Consider the following 20,855-nt stretch of genomic DNA (forward strand, 5'->3'; position numbering starts at 1 on the left):
TAGGTCAGTCATTATTATATCTATCAGTAGATTTTTTTTTTTTTTTTTGAAAAGTTGCTAGGACTCTGGAATATTACCAAGGATTTCCTGTTTTCCGGTGTTCCTCTTTAGGGCCATTGCTTTGTTTGGTCATGAAATACAGAGTATGGATGATATTTTCTACCTAGTGTCTGAAGACGATGTGCCTTTAAATAAGTAAATATGTTTATTTTATTTTATTATTTTTATATGTTTTATTTTTATAGCTTATTTTGTATTTTAATATTTTATTTGTTTTTAATAGTGATTCTCAGTAGCAAAATAGTATGTAAAACTGTGTGAGTCTGTAATTGCCAAGAACTAGAGTATAAACAAGATAGAGATGTAGGCAAACTGAATTGTTTTATAAGTCAACATTTTTCTGAATAGAGCAAAGATGGATAGGTCCCATTTAAAATAGTTCATATAATGCATTGTGGATCTTGAACCTTTTCCAATAGGACCTCTCTAATGAGCATATAACCAATTCAGTAGATGAATTGACAACAGTACCAGTTTTCTTTGGTTTGAGAGTTGGAAATTTGGCGTCATATTTTTAGTTGATATATGCCAAAATCTTATTTTCTCGTGTGATATAAAAACATCTCTTCAAGTAGACTTTGACCAATTGGAATGTGTAGACCTGAAACAAAGTTTTTTACAAATGACCTAATAAATGATTCAAACTTCTTATTACCTCAGCACTAGAGTCAAGAAAAAATATAGATGTCCGTATCCGAATATCACACTTATTCTTTTGTTTCATTTAATATTGTTCTTTTCAGTAAGGTTATTAACAATTTGTTTAATCCAAGCCCTTTTAAAATGTGGCCTCTTAAGGGTATGATTTGCCTGTGTCCTCTCTCCCCAGTGATAGACAAATTTGGTTTGACTGATTAATGAAATATGTCTTAATTATAAAATCCTCATCTTATTTTCAAGGCAAAAACATTAATGGCTTGGTGTTTATAAATGATGGTGATTTTCTAAAAGTTTAGCTTCTCAAATTTATTTGGATTTGCTTCTTGAAGTTAGCATAGTATGGTGTAGTTACTGCTTCTAAATGAGTTTGCAGATTAATGTTGTAAGTTTCTAAGCATAAATAATGCAGTTTGTTGAATCAGTCTATTCTGTGTTTTTATACAACTAAATATTCCAGTGTGGGTTTTTGTTTGTTGGCTTGTTTTTGGTATTGTAGCAGCCAAAGGATTACCTGATATGGATTCCTCGATCCTTATACATCACAACGGAGGTATCCCAGCCAACAAAAAACTCTCCACAACTTTGCCAGAGATAGAATACCGAGAAAAAGGGAAAGAAAAAGACAAGGATGCCAAAAAACACAACCTTGGAATAAATAACAACAACATTCTACAACCTGTAGACTCTAAAATACAAGAAATTGAGTATATGGAAAACCATATCAATAGTAAAAGATTAAATAATGATCTTGTGGGAAGTACAGAAAATCTCTTGAAAGAGGACTCATGCACTGCTTCTTCAAAAAATTACAAAAATGCCAGCGGAGTTGTGAACTCCTCACCTCGAAGTCACAGCGCCACAAATGGAAGCATTCCTTCCTCATCTAGTAAAAATGAGAAGAAGCAGAAATGCACCAGCAAGAGCCCAAGTACTCACAAGGACTTAATGGAAAACTGTATTCCTAATAACCAGCTAAGCAAACCAGATGCACTGGTGAGGTAAGTGTGCCTGCTGTGTCCTTACCAATACTTTCCAATAAACTTGAGTTAGGTCTTGAAAAGCACATTGTTTATGATCAGACATTGTGACTATTAACTCTGTGGCATTCGACATTTTAGTGTTTGTTTCACATGGGTTTGTTGGCCACCCCGTGCCACTGTCCTGAAGCACTGACTCCAGCTCTTTACAGTGTTCTGGGTAAGAGGTGACAGTGACAAATTTACATGTAACTTGATTTTTTCAGCGGTATTGAGAAGCATATCTTTAGTCTTTCTCTTTTCCTCTTTGCATACCCCAAAGTGCTTGTGGCATAGACAGAAAAAGAAGAGTTTGTGCCCTGTTTATGCAAATCTTTGTCAGACCAGATACAAAAGGGGGTGGTGGAAAAAGTCGTCCTTACCACTTTGCTTGTTGTTGTTTTTCCACTTAAATGTGAATTATCTCCAAATAACTCTGGGAAAGTTGGGTTTGAAAAGTAATCTCTTTCTAAATATTTTATAGGTAAATACAAAGTTAGAAATGACTTTAATCAGAAATGTTCCTTTTCCCATCTTTAATTAAAAGAATAACCTTATTGTATTACCTTGATTGGCTCAGACTTAAAATTTTGCTGTTATTTTATATATTTTATGTATTTTATAAAATACCCATGCTCCATTTACATCATATCTTTCAATTTAGAAACTGGGATCAGAACTGGAGCTTTTTTTTTTATACATAACTAGAGAGAGTAATTGGAACTCCGTCCTTCCACAAAGTTATCTTAAATTCCTCATCCTTTGGCTTGCTTAAGAGCAGACAGTTTATTCTAGGAGGTAAGGTTTCCAGAGTTATAAATTACATAAACTAGATTATTAGTTTGTTTTTGTTTTTTGATTGGTAGCTGGATTAAGGGAAATATGTTTGTGTTCTATTGCTAAAAACCCTTGAGGTTTTATAGCACCAGCCATTTTTGGAAGCGAACATGCTTTTACTGATGCCAGGCTGGCATCCGCAACTGTTTGTTATGACATTCTGCCTCTTGTGCCCTGCAGAGAAAACAATCCACAGAGATCCCTCCTCTAAGTGCCTACGGAAGAAAGAGCAATTAGTTGACTTTCCGTATCAAAGGGAACATCTCACAAATTTACTATGTGTTAATAAATGAAACATCTGCCACAAGCTTTTTTATACCATTTCTCCTGCACAATTTTAATAATAGCAGTCAAGTAAAAACAGTTTCCCTCTGCTGGGTGTTGCAGAGAGAGCAGTCAAGGCTCAGTCTTGAGACACCATCTCACTTGGGCCCCAGTTGGAGTGCTGATTGCCTCTCCTGCCTGACCTGCCTTAGTAAAGAAGTTCAAAGACTCACTCAGATGGCCAGTTTTCCAGTATGTGGGTCTAGGGCACCCATGCCTGCTCCTGGGGCTCCACGCCTCTTCCTGTGGTCACTCGTGATATGCCTGATCTGAAGGGTCCCAGAGTAGTACTGTGTTTCAAAGAATGCTTGCTGTCAAATACATAAACAGAAAATATTATATTTAAATAGTTTTAGAAGCTTCCATAGGATTATTTTCAACTTTGAATGTAATATAAAAAATAAGAGGATTATTTAAATATTCGACAATGGGGATTAAATAAGTTATGGCTCATCTATTTGATGGACTTTTAATACAGACCTTACAAAATCATACTTTGAGCCATATTAAACAATATAGGGAAGTGCTCATGACATGACATTTTTTAAAGAAAGTAGAAAGCAATTTTATTAAAAACATTTTGTTTAATATACAGAAAAAGTATTTGAAGGGAAAGGAACCAAAATAATAATAATGGTTTTTTTCCCCATGGTAGTATTGGGCCTTTATTTTTTCTTTTCATTTTCTGGATTTTTACAATTTTTCTATGATGAACAACAATGAAGGTTTATAAAAAGAAAACTATCTATCTGAGCAAATTATCCAGCTTGGCTGTAGGAGGCCTTATCACACTTCCTCTTGCCCTTCTTGGCCATCTCCAGTTTCCTCGTTTGACTTTGTGTATGTTTTGACAAATATTAATAAGATTGTAATTGATCCAAACCTGTCATATTTAAGTTTTTAGCTAGAGAGTGGGTTTGTTCTCTTCAGGTGGAGAGGGCTGAACTCACTGGTCTTGGGTTCCTTCTGATGTGAACATAAATGGCCTGACACTATACATGAGCCCTCTGCTACTACAGACACACCCGGGGTTTGTGTACAGGTTCTGGGTGGCTATGGGGAAAAGATTGAACTACCCTTTTCAGAATTTTATTTTTTAAATCATTTGAAAGTCATTACTGTATTAGTAGTAAATTAATTGCAACATATTTCTACAGCTGTGTCTGTCTCAATATCATATTTGAGAACTGCTATATTTGAGGAACCAATTCAGTGACGTTTCGAGGGGGAATTCATTAGTACACTACTTTCAAAGAGAATTCTTGTAGATCAGTGTGGCTGTCGAAATAAAATTTGATGGCCTTTCTCTGTGAAGGAGCAAGCGGTCCTTTAGGTCTTTTCTCTGCTTCTCCAAGCTCCACGAATGTTCTTTAGTGTGCTGTATATCACAGGCTGGCAAACGGCTGCACAGGCCAAATCTGGCCCACTGCCTTTTTTTTGTAAAAAGTTATATTGGAACCTAGCCACATTCATTCATTTCCGTAGTGTCTGTGGCTGCCTTTGTGATAGTGTCAGAGTTGAGGAGCTGTGTGTGGCCTGCAAAGCCAAAGGTGTTTACTGTTTAGCCCTTTACAGAAAGAGTATGCTGATCATTAAGGTTAAAGAATGTGGGGGAAGGTGGGGAACTTGGGAATGAGTGTTGCCTGTAGGACCCCTCCCAGGAAAAGTTTGGGAACTTGCTAAACCCTGTTTTGGTTTGAGAAACATATATCTTATGAAATGATATGATTTCTGCCAGCTTGATTTCTGAATTCTCTACTCAAGATAGTTAGAAACAGACTTACAATGTCAGTAGTCAAAAATATTTTTAATTCTGACATGAAAAAAATTCTAGACAACAGAAAAAGCAGTGAGAAAGATTAGGTTTTTTGGTTTTTTGGGTTTTTTTTTTAACTAGGTGATGGGTTAGAAGGAAATAATGTAAATTAAAATGAGGTTTGCTTAAATTTTTTCTTCAGTGGCCATTTAAAAAATATTTTAAGGGTGAACACATGATAGAAAATTTAGGTAGAGAAAGGAGGAAAATAGTCTCACCACTATGACTAAAATTACTATTAAAATTTTGTTCTATTTTCATCAACTAAAATTATAAAATTGTGGCCATAGCGTTTGTGTAGTTTTTGTGTTCTGCTTTTTTCATTTAAATTATATTGAAATGATTTTCCCAACTTAGCCTTACCCTCATTTTCACTTGATGTGGAATATTCCATGGCAGGTCTGTGTGATCATTCAGCAGGCATTCTAAATCCAGCAGGTCAGTGTGCGACGCCTGAGCCTCCTTCCTGCAGTTTCTGGGCGTGCAGGCAGGAAAGCCAGCAGTTTTGTTTGCATGTGTCACAGAGTTCCCTCTAAAATACAGCCTGAGTCTGTGGGGTTTCTCCCTAGTAATGGTTACTTGTTTTTGTTTTCCTGGTTAAGGGAGAGAATTAAAAATTTTTGGAGTGTAAAATGTAAAGTGATCCATATTTTGTAGAAATGTTGAAACAGAAGCCTTTTCTTGGTTATTTCCATTCCTTTTTTTTGTACCCAAGACAGAAGATTCATCTTTTTTTTTTTTTAGTGCTTATTCTTAATGAGATGTCAACTTTAACATAGTTGACTAATGTCTGATGTGAAGAGCCGTAAAGGAAAAGTATCCAGTTTGCCTAGTAGAAATGCATTTAACAAAACTGTAGAATTTAGAATGATGGTTTGTGGTTTTTTTGGAACTGCAAGAAATCTAAGAGACATCTAGACCAGCCTCCTCAACCGTGTGCTTTTATCTGTGAAATAAACAAGCCCTAGAAGATTAAATGGCTAGTCCAAGTGACCCAGCTAGAGTGTCAGTGCCAGGACCAGAACTAAAGTTTCTTTTCTGTCATACCATGCTGCTTTAAAAAGTTTATCAATGTGCTTTAGTTTTCTGCTTCACATTTTTGTTTTTGTGTTTTTGTGTTAAATGCACATACAGCTAAAGTTAGCTCAAGGATTGGCTCCACAGAGCTAGATTTTGTGTTCCAGTAGCTAAAATTTGCAGAAGAAATCCTTAGAATTTCAGAATTCATTTATTTTCCTTTCTTCTAGAGAGGTGCTGTTCTAAATGTTTTTAAAATTCTTGCTCTTGCCAAAAACACAAGGGCATACTTACATCTGAAGAGAAGGGGGCCATCCACTTGTCTCTGAGAATTTAACTCTGGTTAGTCTAGCTCAGAAGTTAGTCTAGTCCAGACAGCCTAGAGCCACCCAGCTTGGAATTTGCTCTTTAGAGATACTTCTGGGATAGGCTTAGCTTGACATAGCCCCAAACTGAAAGACTTAAGACCAGGGATATAACCATCAACTTATCTTGAGGAGAGGCCACTACTGACTGTTTGGAAGGCTTGGGGGCCTGGGTTGTGGTCACAGCTGGTAAAGTTGGAAGCAATGGAATGGAAGAGAGCCTTTTCTTCTCAAGAAAATGGAAATCTGGAGAAAGGAATATATTGACTACTCACTCTTCTAGTCCTCTCAACTCACTTGGTTATTTCAGGTATATCTTGCAGGATGGGGGTGGGGAGAGAAAACATTTATCAGGACTTTTCCTATAATCTCTAAGCAAGTGGTAGCCCTGCTTTGGGAGGGAAGGGTGGGGAGAGAAGGGATAGAGAAGCACTTGAAGAAATTTTAACTCATTCACTTATACGAAGAAACTAACTTACATTACCAGATCTGAGTCTTAGAAAAATATTTTGGAGCATATAGGTTGATGCCAACATACTTTATAAATAGGCTGTGTAATGTTCTTGTCCATCAAAGAGTGTATTGATTAGTATTGTATTTTAGCAGGCCGTGATAGGAATATTTGTGATGCTAGTTTAAGCTAGTGGGTAAACAAAATGTCATTGCTCTTCATTCCACTTTCTAGCCCATATAAACCTTGTATTTAAGTTTTATGATTTAGGTTTCTCTTAGAAAGGGGGATGAAGATAGCAAAAGCTAAAAAGAGCCAGCTTTCCCTTTTGATTGAACTTGTTGGTGGCACAGGTTGCCCAAATGCAGTCTGACTAGCAGCAGTTCGGTCTTTTTGTACTTCTGAATTTAATCTTATCTTCCATAGTCCAGCATTTGAGATTGTTGTATAACCTCTGACTTATATAAGGCTCCTTAGTGTGGTCTTGCTGTTGACAGTTTACAGTAGTTCCTGTTTTTTATTTCCCCACATTTTAAGATGTTTGTTTACACACAATCAAAAATTATACATCCATTGAAAAGAAAGGGTCAACTTTTAGATACTGATTTTTAATAATTAGTGCATTTAGTATGATTTGGTGTGAATAACTGAAAAAGAGCAAAGTGAAGAGAATGTAAGAAGCCCATATTTTGTCAACTTAGGGAAGCGTTTCAAAGCAACAAGGAAAATTGAGGGCTAATGCTACTTACCAAAAGAACAAAGAGACACCAGGTCTTCCTACAACTGTCCATCTTTCCTTTCCCTTGTAGGGAGCTGTCTGCATTCTGACCTGGATCTTACTGAATGGGGGTTAGGAGTGAGTGGGGCTGGCTCCAGGGCAGGGAGAGGCTCCTAGCTCCAGGGCAGGGAGAGGCAAGGAACTCCCTGGTTCCAAGTTAAAGTGGAGAAGAGGATTCGAAGCATGGAGCCCAAGATTGTAGGCACAAAGCAGGAATAGAACCCAAGGCTCTGAAACCTGACTGTGGGGAAGAAACAAGACCCAGCAGTCATTTCAGGAGGTAAAAGCCTATGAGGTTTCCTGGTACCCCAGGGGGAGGCGGCCTTTTATAGACCATTCCAGGCCTCCCCCAAGGCCCTGAAGCTTCCTACAGTAGTTTAAGTGGGAAGGGTCACAAAGGATTCTCTTGAAAGTTAGAAAACTATTTTAAAAGAAAGTAATGAAAAGACTCCCAAGATTGATTATTAAAGGAGAGGAAGTAGCAAGACAGATTATATAGTATGAACCCATTACAATATAGGGTGGGTATTGTTTTCATGTATACGGAAAGTTATTTCAAATAGTATATACCAGTCATTTGTATTGGATTAAATGGGATGTTTACTTTCTGCTTTGTCTATTTCTATATAGTTTTGAATTTTTACATGGGCTTCTTATACCCATAACAGAATGTAACTTTGCGAGGGCAAGGACCTCCTTTTCTCCTGTCTGCCACACAGTGCACAGTGCTTGGCACAGAGAAGATAGTCAAATAATACTCGTTGAACGACTATTACTTTTGCACATGGAAAATATTAGAAAGGGGGATGGGCCTTAGTAACTTCATTGCATGAAAGTGCAACTCAAAGTTGAGTTGTAGTGTAGCTCAAAGGCTTTTGAAGTTAGAAAACCTAAATATTACATTAGACTAGGCCAAGGGCCAGACATCCAGTGTCAGACTATGCGTTTTTGGGTAGGTGGTTGTTGATTTTATTTCTAAAAAATAGACTTTTCACTCTACTTCCCTTCCCTTGGTATGTTCCAGGAAGTTTTTAAATTCAGTACTCGGTCAGGACTTTTTCCCAAGGATGTGCAGGAGGTTCAAGAATTCCTGGAAGTTACAAGGGACAAGGGGAGAAAACTCTGAGGGACTGCTGTTGGAAACGCCATTTGCTCTGGCCGTGATGGGTTGGTTGTGCTTCAGGGCCAAGGAATCTAGGCACAAGCCACATCTCAACCAGGAACTGGGAGGGAATCCCAGGTTGCCTGGTCTTGCTCATCTTTCCTAGATCTTGCTCATCTTGCCCGCCCCCAGCCCTGGCCATCCTCTTTGTCTTTGTGGTATTGTAGTAGCTGGAGAGATCTCGGATCCTGTGTTTCTATTCCAACCTTTACTCCAAGGAAATCCCCCAGGTTAGAACATGTGTTGACTGCTTATGTATCATCTCTGGTGCTAGAGAATAGAACATTCTCTTTAGTTCTCTTTTGCGCTTGAATATGTTTTGCTGTGTGTTAGGAATTGTTTGCACAAGAAAATCTGACCTTGGGAGACAGTGATTTCGGGGTCGGGCCTTTACCCTGGCTGCTTTCCCTCGTGTGCCATCTGCACACGCAGTGCTGACAACCTATGGCAGCTAAAAAGACTAGCTTGACACCCTCCCCAGTGAATGCTGGCTACCAAAGCGGGCCTTTCTGCTTCTACAGGTAAGAGTTTATTTGTAACAGAAACATTTCTAGCTGAGAGGTAAATTTTAGTAAAAACGTATGACATTTTAGAATGAAGATTATGAAAACTGAATACTAGAGATTCTAACTGGATTAAATATGTTGGCTATATCTGCTACTAAATTATTTGGAAATTGCTAAGTGGAAGAAATAAGAAATATTTCTATTTAGTAAGTTTAGTGTGTTTGTTTTCTCTCTGGAAACATGTTTGGTTTATGTTTGTCTAGCATTGCCTCTAAGCAGATATATGTTCTCAGACCTGATTTATTTTCATTTTCTGCCTTGCTTATAATATTTAAGGTACCTATAAATTTTACTTGGTTAGCTCTGATTACATTAATCCACAACATAATTTGAGTTTATTTTAACCATTGCAGTGATTTAAAACTATAATCTGGGGTATAAATGCAGTAATAGAAGCATGATAATTTTATGCTTAAACAAGCTGTTTTGTGACTTGAAACCCTTCTAGCACTTTAGAAACTAGGCATTAATGAATTTAAGCCAGCAATTTCCCTAATGAGTCCATATCCAGGTGAGCAAAGAAGATAATTATGTTGAATGGAAATAAATTATAAAATAACCCATAAATTATTTGGAGGGCGGAGTCCTTATTAGAAACATTTTTATTTGTGCACTGAGAGTTTATTCTAACAAAACAGGGATTTCTAGTTAGACAGTTGGAAAGTTTCCTCCCTAGAATTCAGAAGGAACTAGAAAACTGCGTTACATTCTGAGTCAGGACCCCCACTGGCACATAATGAATTGAGATTTCCAGCTAAGGGGATTAGGGGTAGATTCCCTGAAGGGGAGGTACTCCAAGGAAAAGGAACTGTATTCTTTAAATGTTACTCACGCTGTCATTTAGAAACTGGCTGTTTGAATACTTTGACAGCCAGTGCGTATACTTCAGTTTGTGCAGATCTCTCGGGGATCTCTTAGACCTTTTTTCTAGCCAGCTGGGACTCTCAGGATTAAAACGCATTTGAGTTTCTTTTTTATGGGAAAAATGACAACTCTTCTTTCTCATAAGGTACATTTCACGTTTCTTGGGAGAGTGCTGTACCAGATTTAAAACAGAAAGACAGAATAGTGAAAGGACCATTGCCCTTATGCTCTCCCTGGCTCTAGAGCCGGCGTTGCAGACTCAGACACCTTCTGGAGCATGACAGGGCACAGGCGTGAGGGGGCAGTGCCGCACCGAGCACCCGGGAGTTTGGGAGCACGTACCCTTCCAAACAGGACAGCCAGTTGTGGCCGTGGGGGATTGCAAGGCCCAGGGTTGCTAAATCTTCTGATACGTTGAAAAGATGCCAGAATGAGACATCTTTATGTGCAATCTCCGAGTTAAAAAACATTTTTTTTTTTACATCATGTTGGGGAGGGTCAAACAAAACATATTTCTGGATCAGCAGTTTGCCATCTCTGCGCCTGACCTTTCCTGTTATCCTTATATTTTGTTCCCTCTGATCCCACTGATCAAAATTTGATTTCTATAGGAAGGACTATTCTATTAGGGAATGTTCTAGTAAATACTGTGAACTAATCTGCTGTGTATTAATGGGACTTTTTCCCCTTCTCTCCTTCAGTTTCTTGTGTTCCTGGAAAACATGTACCCGTTGACAGCGCCCCACCCCCAGTCAAAGGCCACCCTCTTTGTTGTTGAATCCTCCTCCTGACATGGGGCTTTTAGACCTCTTAGAAGGAGAGGGGACAGCCTTGTGATAAGAAGGGTAGTTTGGGTCAAACAGTATGGTGCAGAGAACTGCTTAGGTCTCCTGTACCTGGGACCAGTGACTTCTTCCATGCTGAGATGTTTTTCTTTGATTTATAGCATAAAATACACCAAAACCTGGGACATGGACCCTGTTCGTTTAGACTTCACAGGGGAGCTGGTTTAGAATCTGGACCTCCCAGCACCATCCCTTGTAGCATGTATATAACCTCAAGCTCATGTCAGAGCAGTGCGTGCTCTCCTCTTTCCTAAGGGACCCAGAGCAGGGCAGTGAACTAACTGTAGCTGTAGAATCTAGATTGAGAAAAACTATTGTTTTGAATAGGAACTGGTGAATGGGAAGTAGTGGATATAGATTTAGGAACCGAAGTATTGTCTGCTTCAGAAAGCTAAGTTCCTCTTTTTTTGGAATGACCTAAAAAGTTTGTAAAGCAGGAGTTGGATTTTCCCTGAGGCCTTCAGGTACTTCTGAAACTGATCTGTGATGTGGGCAAATTCTCAGAGCAACAGTGAACATTGAAAAGCCATGGAAAGCAGATTAACAGCTTCCTTTTTTAAAAAATTTTTTCTCTCAGTTACAAAATAATAATTAAAATTTAAAAAATAAGTTTTTTATGTTGATTATATCCAGCTTTGAGGATTAAGAAGAGATAGCTACTCTTTTTTTTTTTTTAACGCCTACAGCACCTGGTCTTCCTAGGTGGTCTCCCATCCAAGTACTAACCAGGCCCGACTCTGCTTAGCTTCTGAGATCAGATGAGATTGGGCACGTCCAGGGTGGCATGGCCATAGACAAGATAGCTACTATCTTAATATATAGCCTCTTAGTTCTTTCTCTCTTGCACACATACATATTTTTTTACAAAACAGAGTTCATACTATGTATAATGTTTTATGACTTTATCATGAGCATTCTCCCTAGTCATTGAATATTCTTCCTCAGTGATTTTTTAATGGTCGCATGTCAGTCAGACACATAAATATATAATTTATTTAGCCAATCTTCTATTGTATATTTAAATGTTTCTGATTTTTTTCTTATAAATCATGCTTCAGCAAATACTTTTACATAAATCTTAGTGTGTATCACCAGTCCTCTGAATAAATATCTGGGAGTGGGATGCTGCATCAACAGATAGGAACATTTTCAAGATTTTTGATACCAACTTTCAAATCTGACAACATCCTTTAAGACCTTTATTAAAAATACTGGTTTGTGGCACTCATAGCTTTATTTGTGAAGGGCTTCAAGAAGTCAGTTCTACATTTCCCTAAATGACTAGTTGTATGCAAGCCTCTAGAATTTTTTTTCTGCATTTCTTTGCATTCCTCAATGAAAATGAATGTTTGCCTTTTGTGTTTGACAGAGTAGGGAGCCAGAGATATAAGGTACTTTGTAATATGCTTTCACATAGTAATCAGGTCATCAGGCTGTTGCTTATTTTAGGAGAATTGTGCCTGGTAAGCAATTGTAGTAACCACACAGTAAGACCTGAGGCAGCTTCATTTCACTATTTCCAAAGCTGTGGTTTATAGTCTATACTGGAGCGGCTTCAAATCAGTGATGAGATACCGTCATGTTTTTATGTGAATGACCCATGCTCTCATCGGTGTGAATGAGCTGGAAAGGGGGAAGGGGGAGAAGCTGGTGGAGAGGGTAAACAGTGTTTTTTGTGGGGACAGAGCTTTATGATTTATGAGCTCAGCTTTCTACATAGACAGCTGTGTGGTCCCTATTAATCATACAAGTCTCGTCTTGTATGATTAATGTATACCAGGGGATTTCCTAATGGAATTAGGTACTTCCTGAGATGGGGCAGTTGCTCTTCATTCTTTTCATGTGCACCTGCCTTCTCGATAATCAAACACCCATCTGCCCCTGTCTCCTTCAGCCACTATTTAAACTAGAAATCTGATGGCCTGCTGTAGACCCAGAGGTGCGTATGTCATAACACTGACCCTGTTCTGTCTGAGCACCGAGGAGATGGACATGGTGAGGGTTAGCGACGTGGTCTGGAAGGATTGGAAGAAACTTTAGAAATAGAGTTCCAGCTTCTCATGTTATAGCACCGTTGGTCTGTAAGAACTTGTAGTCTTTTTTAGAAATGAAGTACATACACAGGAAAAGAATAAAAACCAGAACAAATTAAAAAGTTGCGCAGGATGATGGTTTAATGCCAAACAAGAAGCACCAACAGTAAGGGCTTTCAGATTTCAGAAGTAGAAGGAACTTTGAGCCTGGAGATCATTGCCTCATGCAGGAGAGGTGTTTAGTTTGTTTTTGGTTTTTATTTTTTAACTGGGCCTTGAAAAATAAGATTCGAAAATTGGAAGCTATTCCTCCCACAGGGGTAGTATAATTAAAGGCGGAAGATGTCTGGAAACAAGGAGTGGGTCTTTTGGGTTTATGTGATGGGTTTGTTAGAAAAACTCATTTTTTAATCACTTGGCTGTGTAACTTTGAGATGACCTTCTGAAGCCCCTTTTCTTACAGAGCAAGCAGAATTGTAAGTTCCGTGTTGTCTTGCAGGGCCTGCAACATCTTCGTCACTGGTTCTTCAAAGTTCAGAGACAAGCAGCAGAGCTGAGGCTCCCTGTCTTTCTGATGGGCTCATGGGTCAAGCCAGCAGTCCACAGAAATACACACTTGGGTAGTTTTCTGGAGTGGGTATGGAGTGTGACTCATAGAATATTTGGGGAACCAAGTCATCCCTAGGTGAAGTCCTGGCTGCCCCCTCTTTTTTTTTCTTCTGTAGGACTTACTTCCCAGGGAAATTTACTGCCTCAAAGCTTTGAAGTTCCTCTGTGCTCTCAGTCAGGCCTCATAAAGCCTCAGGCTTTATAAAGCCTTTAAGGTACTGGCAGTACCCACTGGAGACTTTTAAACTTTCAATGAAGTCGTAGTACTGTGGGCTGTAATTCAAGTAATTCACAAAAGATAAGGATTACAGACATCTAAACAGAAACATCTACTTTTTCAGATATTTAAAAACAATAATACCCCTTTCAGCTAAAAAGGGACCCTTGAGTACTGCCTAACTTTGCTTTACTACCAGGTGTACTTCAAGATGCTTAAAGATGTTTTCCTACTTAGCCTGCTCAAAAGGCTATTGTCTGAGCTTCATTCCTTTGGAGATTACCCTTATTAAAATAAAATGTTAATCTTTTTCTATTAAAATCAAATAATTAAATCATTATCAACCATTTCCACTGTAGCTTACCTTGGTTGGGAGGGGTGAAGGTGAAGATGAGGTAAGGTTAAGGTTTGGGGTGGGTAAGAAGGATCCTCAGCTTGGCAATTTTGCTTTGAAGTCAGCCCAGGCCGTCGGAGTTGGAGACCTGAGAAAGTTCTGTTCTAGACGGTCCACCTCTTGCTTGTGAGCTAGGTAGTCTGCTGGAGTTCAGACGTAGCTTCACAAGGTTAGAAGTTAAGTGCTGTCTTCTCAAATTATCAGTAAAGTGGCTAAGAAAAGTGCCTGGACGTACTAGGTAACATTTTGAGTTGATTAAAACCCTTGCTTAGAACCCTCATCGGGCACAAATAGACATATTTATTAGACACACAGACTCCACCTTTGCCGTGGGCCCTGTTTGTATCCTAAATGGTGACACCATTGGGCAGTCTTTGCAGGGGTGAAAACTAGTGTCACAAGAGTTGGGAAGCAGGGAGTGCATTTATGTAAGCCTTACCAAAGTTTGGTTAAGGTCTGTCTGGCCCAGTTTTTTTTTTAAATGAGATTGCAGCTCTTACAGAGGAAATTTCTCTTTTACCCCTTAATCGTCTATTATGTAGGGAAGAGAGTAGGATTTAGTTCTGCTAAAAGGGGTCTGAGCTCATAGATGAACTTTTTCCCTCCTTTCTTTTGATCCCTATTTACTGAAATGAGTTTTAAGGTTTATAAACTATTCTGTCTTATTTTCTAACTGACCACGTGCTTCTTATTTAGGTTACAGCTATTGACATTTCGATAAAATCCCATGAATACATTCGAAGGTTTTGCATTAACCTCTTAACACCATTTAATCAGCACTCTTCTTGGTGTTTCATACCAATAAATTATATATCTGCATTTTACTTAATTGACCTTCAGTGCCAAAGGGTTTAAGTATACCATTAAGACAAATAGTAGTTATTTGTCTAATAAATGACCTTGACACTTGACTGGCTTGATTCAGCTCAATTTACTAATTCACATAATTCTTTTAAAACTCATGCATACATTTTTCTATTGAATATATGCAAAAATTGAGCTATATCAGAAAATAAGATTATATAGTATATCCACACAATGAAATATTATGCAGAAATTAATTTTTTTGTGAAAATTTCTAATGTGGGGAGGTGCTGAAGATAAGTAAAACTATGTGGTACTCTGTCACCAATATTAAAAATATTTACATGTGTGAAGAAAGAGAAAGAAAGACGACATACAGAAAAGAAGTAAACCAAATGCAAATAGTGAATGATTCTGGCTGGATGAGAGGATTATGAATCACTCACAAATTTTATTCTTTAACTTTTCGGTTGTATGCAGCTTTTTTATATTGACTGGGTATCACATTTGCAATAAAAAGCAAATCTAGTAAGAGATTGTAAATCATTTTATTATCTACCTCAAGATTTAAAATATAGGGACTATTCAAGGTTAAATTAATGCTTTCTGTGGATAGACAATGAAAAATTTACCCTCATAAATTTTAAAAATTATTTTGAATTTACCATTTAGCATTTTAAGTTATTTTACATGTCATTATGTAGTGTCTGTAGATCAATGTTTCTTAAACTGGAGAAAGCTGGTTCTAACTCACAGGTTTGATGCAAGTGTTTGGAAAATAATAGTTCATAGTTTTACAAAATTAATGGTAGCCATTATGAAAATCCTGAAGCATTTTAGTTCAATGTCTTATGAAAATATTTTATTTTTGAAAATAAGCTTTTAATTGAAGTATACCACATCCAGCAAAAGTACACAAATCTTAAGTGTACAACTTATAATTTGGGAAATTTTCACTAAGTGAACATACCCTTAGAACTACATCATTTAATTTTTTTTTAATTTTTATTTTGTGCTATGTCTAACAAAATTTTCAGTTCTACATAAAAATGTATATGTATTGTGATTCCATGGTCTCCAGAAGTTACACTCTAGGTATTTTACACTTTTTGATCTTATAACTGCATTAACTCTTTGGGTTTTTACATTTTTCAAGGAGCTCTAAAATTTCATTCAGAATACTGTTATTCTTAATTCATGGTAGGAAATTGGCTTTTATCGATTAAGAATGCAAAAACGTAATGACTTCAAATTATTGACATCTAGCCTGTGCAGATTTAATTTTTCTTTCATTCCCAGTATGGCACATGCTTTGCCTCAGGCATCTATCTGGTTATACGGAACTTGATTCCTGGGCCTCTGTATATGATACAGCTTAGGTTGCTAATCTGAAGAAGCAGATCAGCAGCCAGCAGTAAGTGTGTCAGGCCTAGAAATCCTAGACCAAGCTAGGACGAACTTGAGAGATCATTAGCCTCAGATGGGGAAACTGAGTCCAGAAAGGTTACATGCCTTGCCCAGGGTCACAGAGTTGGCACCAGAGCTGAGTCTAGAATCCTGATCCTAAACCCCATTACTAAACCATGTTAGCATTCCCCGTTCTCATCTTAAAACTTAACCTTTCTACTAAAAATGCAGTCCTCAAACTGTGAAATCGACTTCTCAAGAAAGATAAATTACCTGACATGTTTCTCAGCCAAATTTCTTAATGGAGCTAACCTGACAGCATCGACCTGTTTTGGAAAATAGCCCTTGGGTTACTTCGGGTGAATGAGGGATGGTGTGAGGTGGTATAAATGCCAGTCTGTAATTGTTTAGAGCAGTTCCGGGAGGACAGTCAACTGGAATAACCCTGGCAATAGGGAAAGTGTGGTGTGATGTCAACTTGTGACCCTTCCCTGGGGAGCGAGCTATGTCAGGAGACCCAGCAGTGCTTCAGGAACACAAGGTGCTACTGGTCACTGGACAGGGGGACTGGGTACTGTGCCTGGAAGAGGACCATCGATGTTTTATGATTTTTGTTTTTGAGATTGTTTCAGTTGGCTAAAGGTAAATAACGCTGCCCTTTGGTGGGCCCTGGGGACTTCGTGTGTAATAAAACACGTCTGTCAAAGCTTAGTCTGTGCAGCTGGCAGTCCCAAGGAGAGGTCACCATTGCCCTCCAGAAATCCTGGTTCCGTTGGCATGTTGTATTAGTGAAATGTGTACAAGAGTCTCATCAGAGCAAACTGATTTTTGCCTGCCTGTAATTTTGTAGGAAAATATGTCTTCTGAGTCTACATGGCAGCCATCCTTACTTAGCCTGACCTCCAGTGCCAGTCTCCACAGCCCCATCCACCAAACCATCCTGTGCTTTCTCACTCTGTTCCCAGAGCATAAACCTTCCTCAGAGGCCAGACTGATTGCTCTGTCCCTCAGATATCTACAGCTGTTCCCTGTCTTTGATTGTTTGAGCATGTTTTCCCCCTTAGAACACCCCTTTCTCCCCTTCTGTTTCACCAAATCTGCCCAACCGTTGAGGCCCAACTCAGTTCCCATCTTCTCTCCTGGGAACTCATGTGGCACTTCTACCCATACCATGATGCTATGGAGGATTAGCTAAAGTTCAGCCTCCTGGCGAAGCGCGCACTCTGGAGCTAGACCGCCTGGGTGACCTGACGCTGGGCCAGAACTTCTCCTGAGTCTAGATTTTGTCATCTATAAAAATGGGAGTAATTATTTCACTTAGCCATAAGTTGTGCAGATTGAATGAGTTCATACTATTAAAGCCTACAGAACAGTGCCTGGTACATAAGTTCTCATGAAATATTAGTTATTATTCCTTCTAGCCTATATTTCACCATGGCCTTCCTTGTGTTACTGTTTAATCATTTTAAATGTCTGTTGGCCTTTAGTGAAATTGTAAAGTCCTCTCATAAAGAAAGGGGCTTAATTTTATACTTTTTGTTGGCCTTTTTCAGTCATGCATGTGCATATAATAGTTCCACAATACATATCATTTAAAATGAAACTTTTACTGTATTAAAGAAAATAGATGGAACGGGAATAAGGAATTGAAAAAGTAGCTTCAGTTCACAGATGGAGTTTTCTTGTGATTCTTAGAGCATGTGATTTGTCCTTTGTTTTCTTTTTTAATTGTTGTTGAGTCTAATGAGCTCTTGTGTCACAGTCCCCAGAAGTGTGAACATGATTTAGCAGGGATGCTAGCAATTTCAGCAGGTTGTCTCAGACACTGTTTTCTTCTGGGCCTGTGCTGGGAGGGAATCTCAGCAGATTCTGATCTATCGGAGTATCTCAAAGCAGGTTGGTCCTGAGCTAGGTGGTCATTGACGTTTCTCCCTTGTACAGGAAATTCATCAGTCAGGAGGGACCTTACCCTTCAGCCACCCTGTCTCTGCCTTCCGCTCCTCTTTTATTAGCAGCTCATATGCTCACAAGTACCATCCTTACCTGTCAGCGTTCGCGAACATTTGGGGAAAATCAAAGGTTACCTACCCTCTGGTGGAAAGAGGTGGGGACCCAGGCGGAAGGACTCAAAAAAGAGCCAATTGCAGACAGGAGTCGTGATGGCAGGAGGGGTCCCCCACCATCCACCCAGCAGTCCAAGAGGTCAGCTGGGGTCTCCCACAGAGCCCTGTGGGTGCCCTCTCTGTGATGAAAATGCTGCCTTTCTCCCTCTAGGCTGGAACAAGACATTAAAAAGTTAAAGGCTGACCTGCAGGCCAGCAGGCAAGTGGAACAAGAGCTCCGCAGTCAGATCAGCTCCCTCTCGAGCACCGAGCGAGGGATCCGCTCAGAGATGGGCCAGCTCCGGCAGGAGAATGAGCTGCTGCAGAACAAGTACGTGTACCTTTCAGGCCTTTGGCGAGCCAGGTAGCCTCACTGTTCCTTCTGTTTCCAGGGATTGAAGCACAAGACTCACGATGACAAAGGGACCTACCTAGAGTACCGGAGAGTCAACGCGTTATAAAATCTATAAAGACTTATTTCACTTCAGAAAAACGATTTATTAATGTTACTATTTTACCTTCCCTCATTGAATTACTTCTTCTCGTAGTTTAAAATAGTTACGGGGCTTTTGTGGTAATATAAATAAAATTGACGAAGTATTTCTGCCACAGTTTGAAGTGCTTGCTGCTTTGAGTGAAAGTTTCCAGAGGATTAGACTATTTACTTTGATTTCCAAAACTATATAATTACATTCAACTTTGATTATATTTGAAGAGGCAAGCAAAAAACCAGCTCTTGTGTGCGAATTTTTTATACTTTCCATTAATTCATTCTGGAATTACTTCTTCACTCAATGTGGGTCTGTCCTTTTTTTAAACCTCTAAGCAATGTGTGTCTGCGGTAGTGATTACTATTATAGGTTCTGTGCTTTCTGGGCTTGCCCCGTTGAAAGTGGTGTCCTTCAATATTTTTAAGGAATGTAACTCAAAATCTAAAGCATTATAGCAAATAAATAATTAGCATTGCTTCTAATCGAAACATGTGATGGCTCTAGCATTGATACATAGAGGACATTTCACCTTTATTGATACACTGAGATAAACTCACATCAATATGTAAAGCCGGGGTGGTGGTAGGCAGGGAAGGAAATATGGCTGAAATTTCTATCTGAAATTAAGCATCCTGTGACTCTAACTATAAGATCTATTTTGGGATACTCTGAAAAAACATCTCACAGCTGTAAAGGAAAGGCTGCAGTGGAATTATATTCAGGCAAAAAAAGACCTCCCCCCTCCTACCCTTTACCTTTGTTTCAGTCGGGCTGGTTCCATCAGCTGTTCCTTGGTCAGACTGAAGTTCTTTCAGGGTGCTTTGGGGCACCTGAATTCGTTCTACGGTTGTCTTTCCCTCTGATAGAAATCCTGTTTCCTGAATTACCTTCTGTAAATCACTTACCTTGATAGAGCTGAGGCTAGGTCTGATTCTGTATCTCGTACGGCTTCTTGTTTGTTAGTATTTAGGAATCGTTAAACAATAATGACAATGTGTTTTCCCTGGGTGCTCTAGGAGTTGACATTTACAGTTTGCTATTAAACCTATTTACTTTGGCCTTAAAATGATAAAGAGGAGCCATGTTTTTCCAGGGCATATAGTGGGCGTTTGTAATTGTACAACTGTATGACAATCATTTCCATATAGGTTACATAATGCTGTGCAAATGAAGCAAAAAGACAAGCAGAATATCAGCCAGTTGGAGAAAAAGCTGAAAGCTGAGCAGGAAGCCCGAAGTTTTGTAGAAAAGCAGTTAATGGAAGAGAAGAAAAGGAAGAAATTAGAAGAAGCTACTGCTGCCCGGGCTGTTGCATTTGCTGCTGCGTCTAGGTATGTCCATGTCACCTGAGTGCTTAATCCACGCTTGGCTTTCCTTGTACCAGGACAGCCATGGGAATTTGATGTCTTGGGAAGGATTGGAAATAAACAGTCATGCACGGATGGATTGCTTTTAAGTATGGTTTTATTGGCTGATTTAAACTCTATCTGTGCAAGCTTGTGCTCTCTTGTGACAGCTTCATCCCTCGGTGACCTCATCCGTAAAGTGGGATGAGGGAATCACCATGCCTCCCACACCTGGAGGCAAAGTGCTGCTCATAAAAGAGAGTTTCCAGTCACTTTCTTTAAGTCTGATAATTACTAAATGTTTTGAAAGAACCAGTCTGGAATTTTGATCCTTTTATAGACTGTCATTACACCCTACTCTTAGGTGTGTGTTTCTGGAGTTTTTATCTTAAAATGGAAGAAAGATAAAATCTTGGTTCCCCCAAGAACTGCGTACCGACTGCTCATGTCTGTGTCGGATAGCAGCAAATTGTCAGATGAGCTGGAAAAGATGGAAAAAATGAAACATCATTGAATTGTGTAGTGATGAGAATTAGGGACTCCTTTCTATACCATTGAAAAGTATGCAAGCATTCTAAAACCTGATATGGAACTGCCATCCGAATCCCAGCAAGGAGAGATGATTAAGAGCCTTTTTGTTTGTTTTTTGGCTTCTACTTCACTTTATCACTTTTTCTTTCTTCTTTGTTTT

General features: G+C 38.9%; 1 protein-coding gene and 1 pseudogene across 1 annotated transcript in view; one reads left to right on the plus strand and one right to left on the minus strand.

Moving 5' to 3' along the window:
- The window catches only part of MACO1 (macoilin 1), a 51,770-nt gene that overhangs the window by 20,740 nt on the left and 10,175 nt on the right, over nt 1-20,855 (plus strand). Inside the window, exons 6-8 of the mRNA XM_039854946.1 lie at nt 1,217-1,718; nt 18,500-18,658; nt 19,967-20,149. Of these exons, the coding sequence (XP_039710880.1) occupies nt 1,217-1,718; nt 18,500-18,658; nt 19,967-20,149 (844 nt within the window). The remainder of the gene's footprint in view (nt 1-1,216; nt 1,719-18,499; nt 18,659-19,966; nt 20,150-20,855) is intronic.
- Nucleotides 11,439-11,557, minus strand: LOC120596491 (uncharacterized; annotated as a pseudogene).

Source organism: Pteropus medius, unplaced genomic scaffold (assembly GCF_902729225.1).
Source record: "Pteropus medius unplaced genomic scaffold, Ma_sr-lr_union100, whole genome shotgun sequence".
In the NCBI taxonomy this organism is placed as follows: domain Eukaryota; kingdom Metazoa; phylum Chordata; class Mammalia; order Chiroptera; family Pteropodidae; genus Pteropus; species Pteropus medius.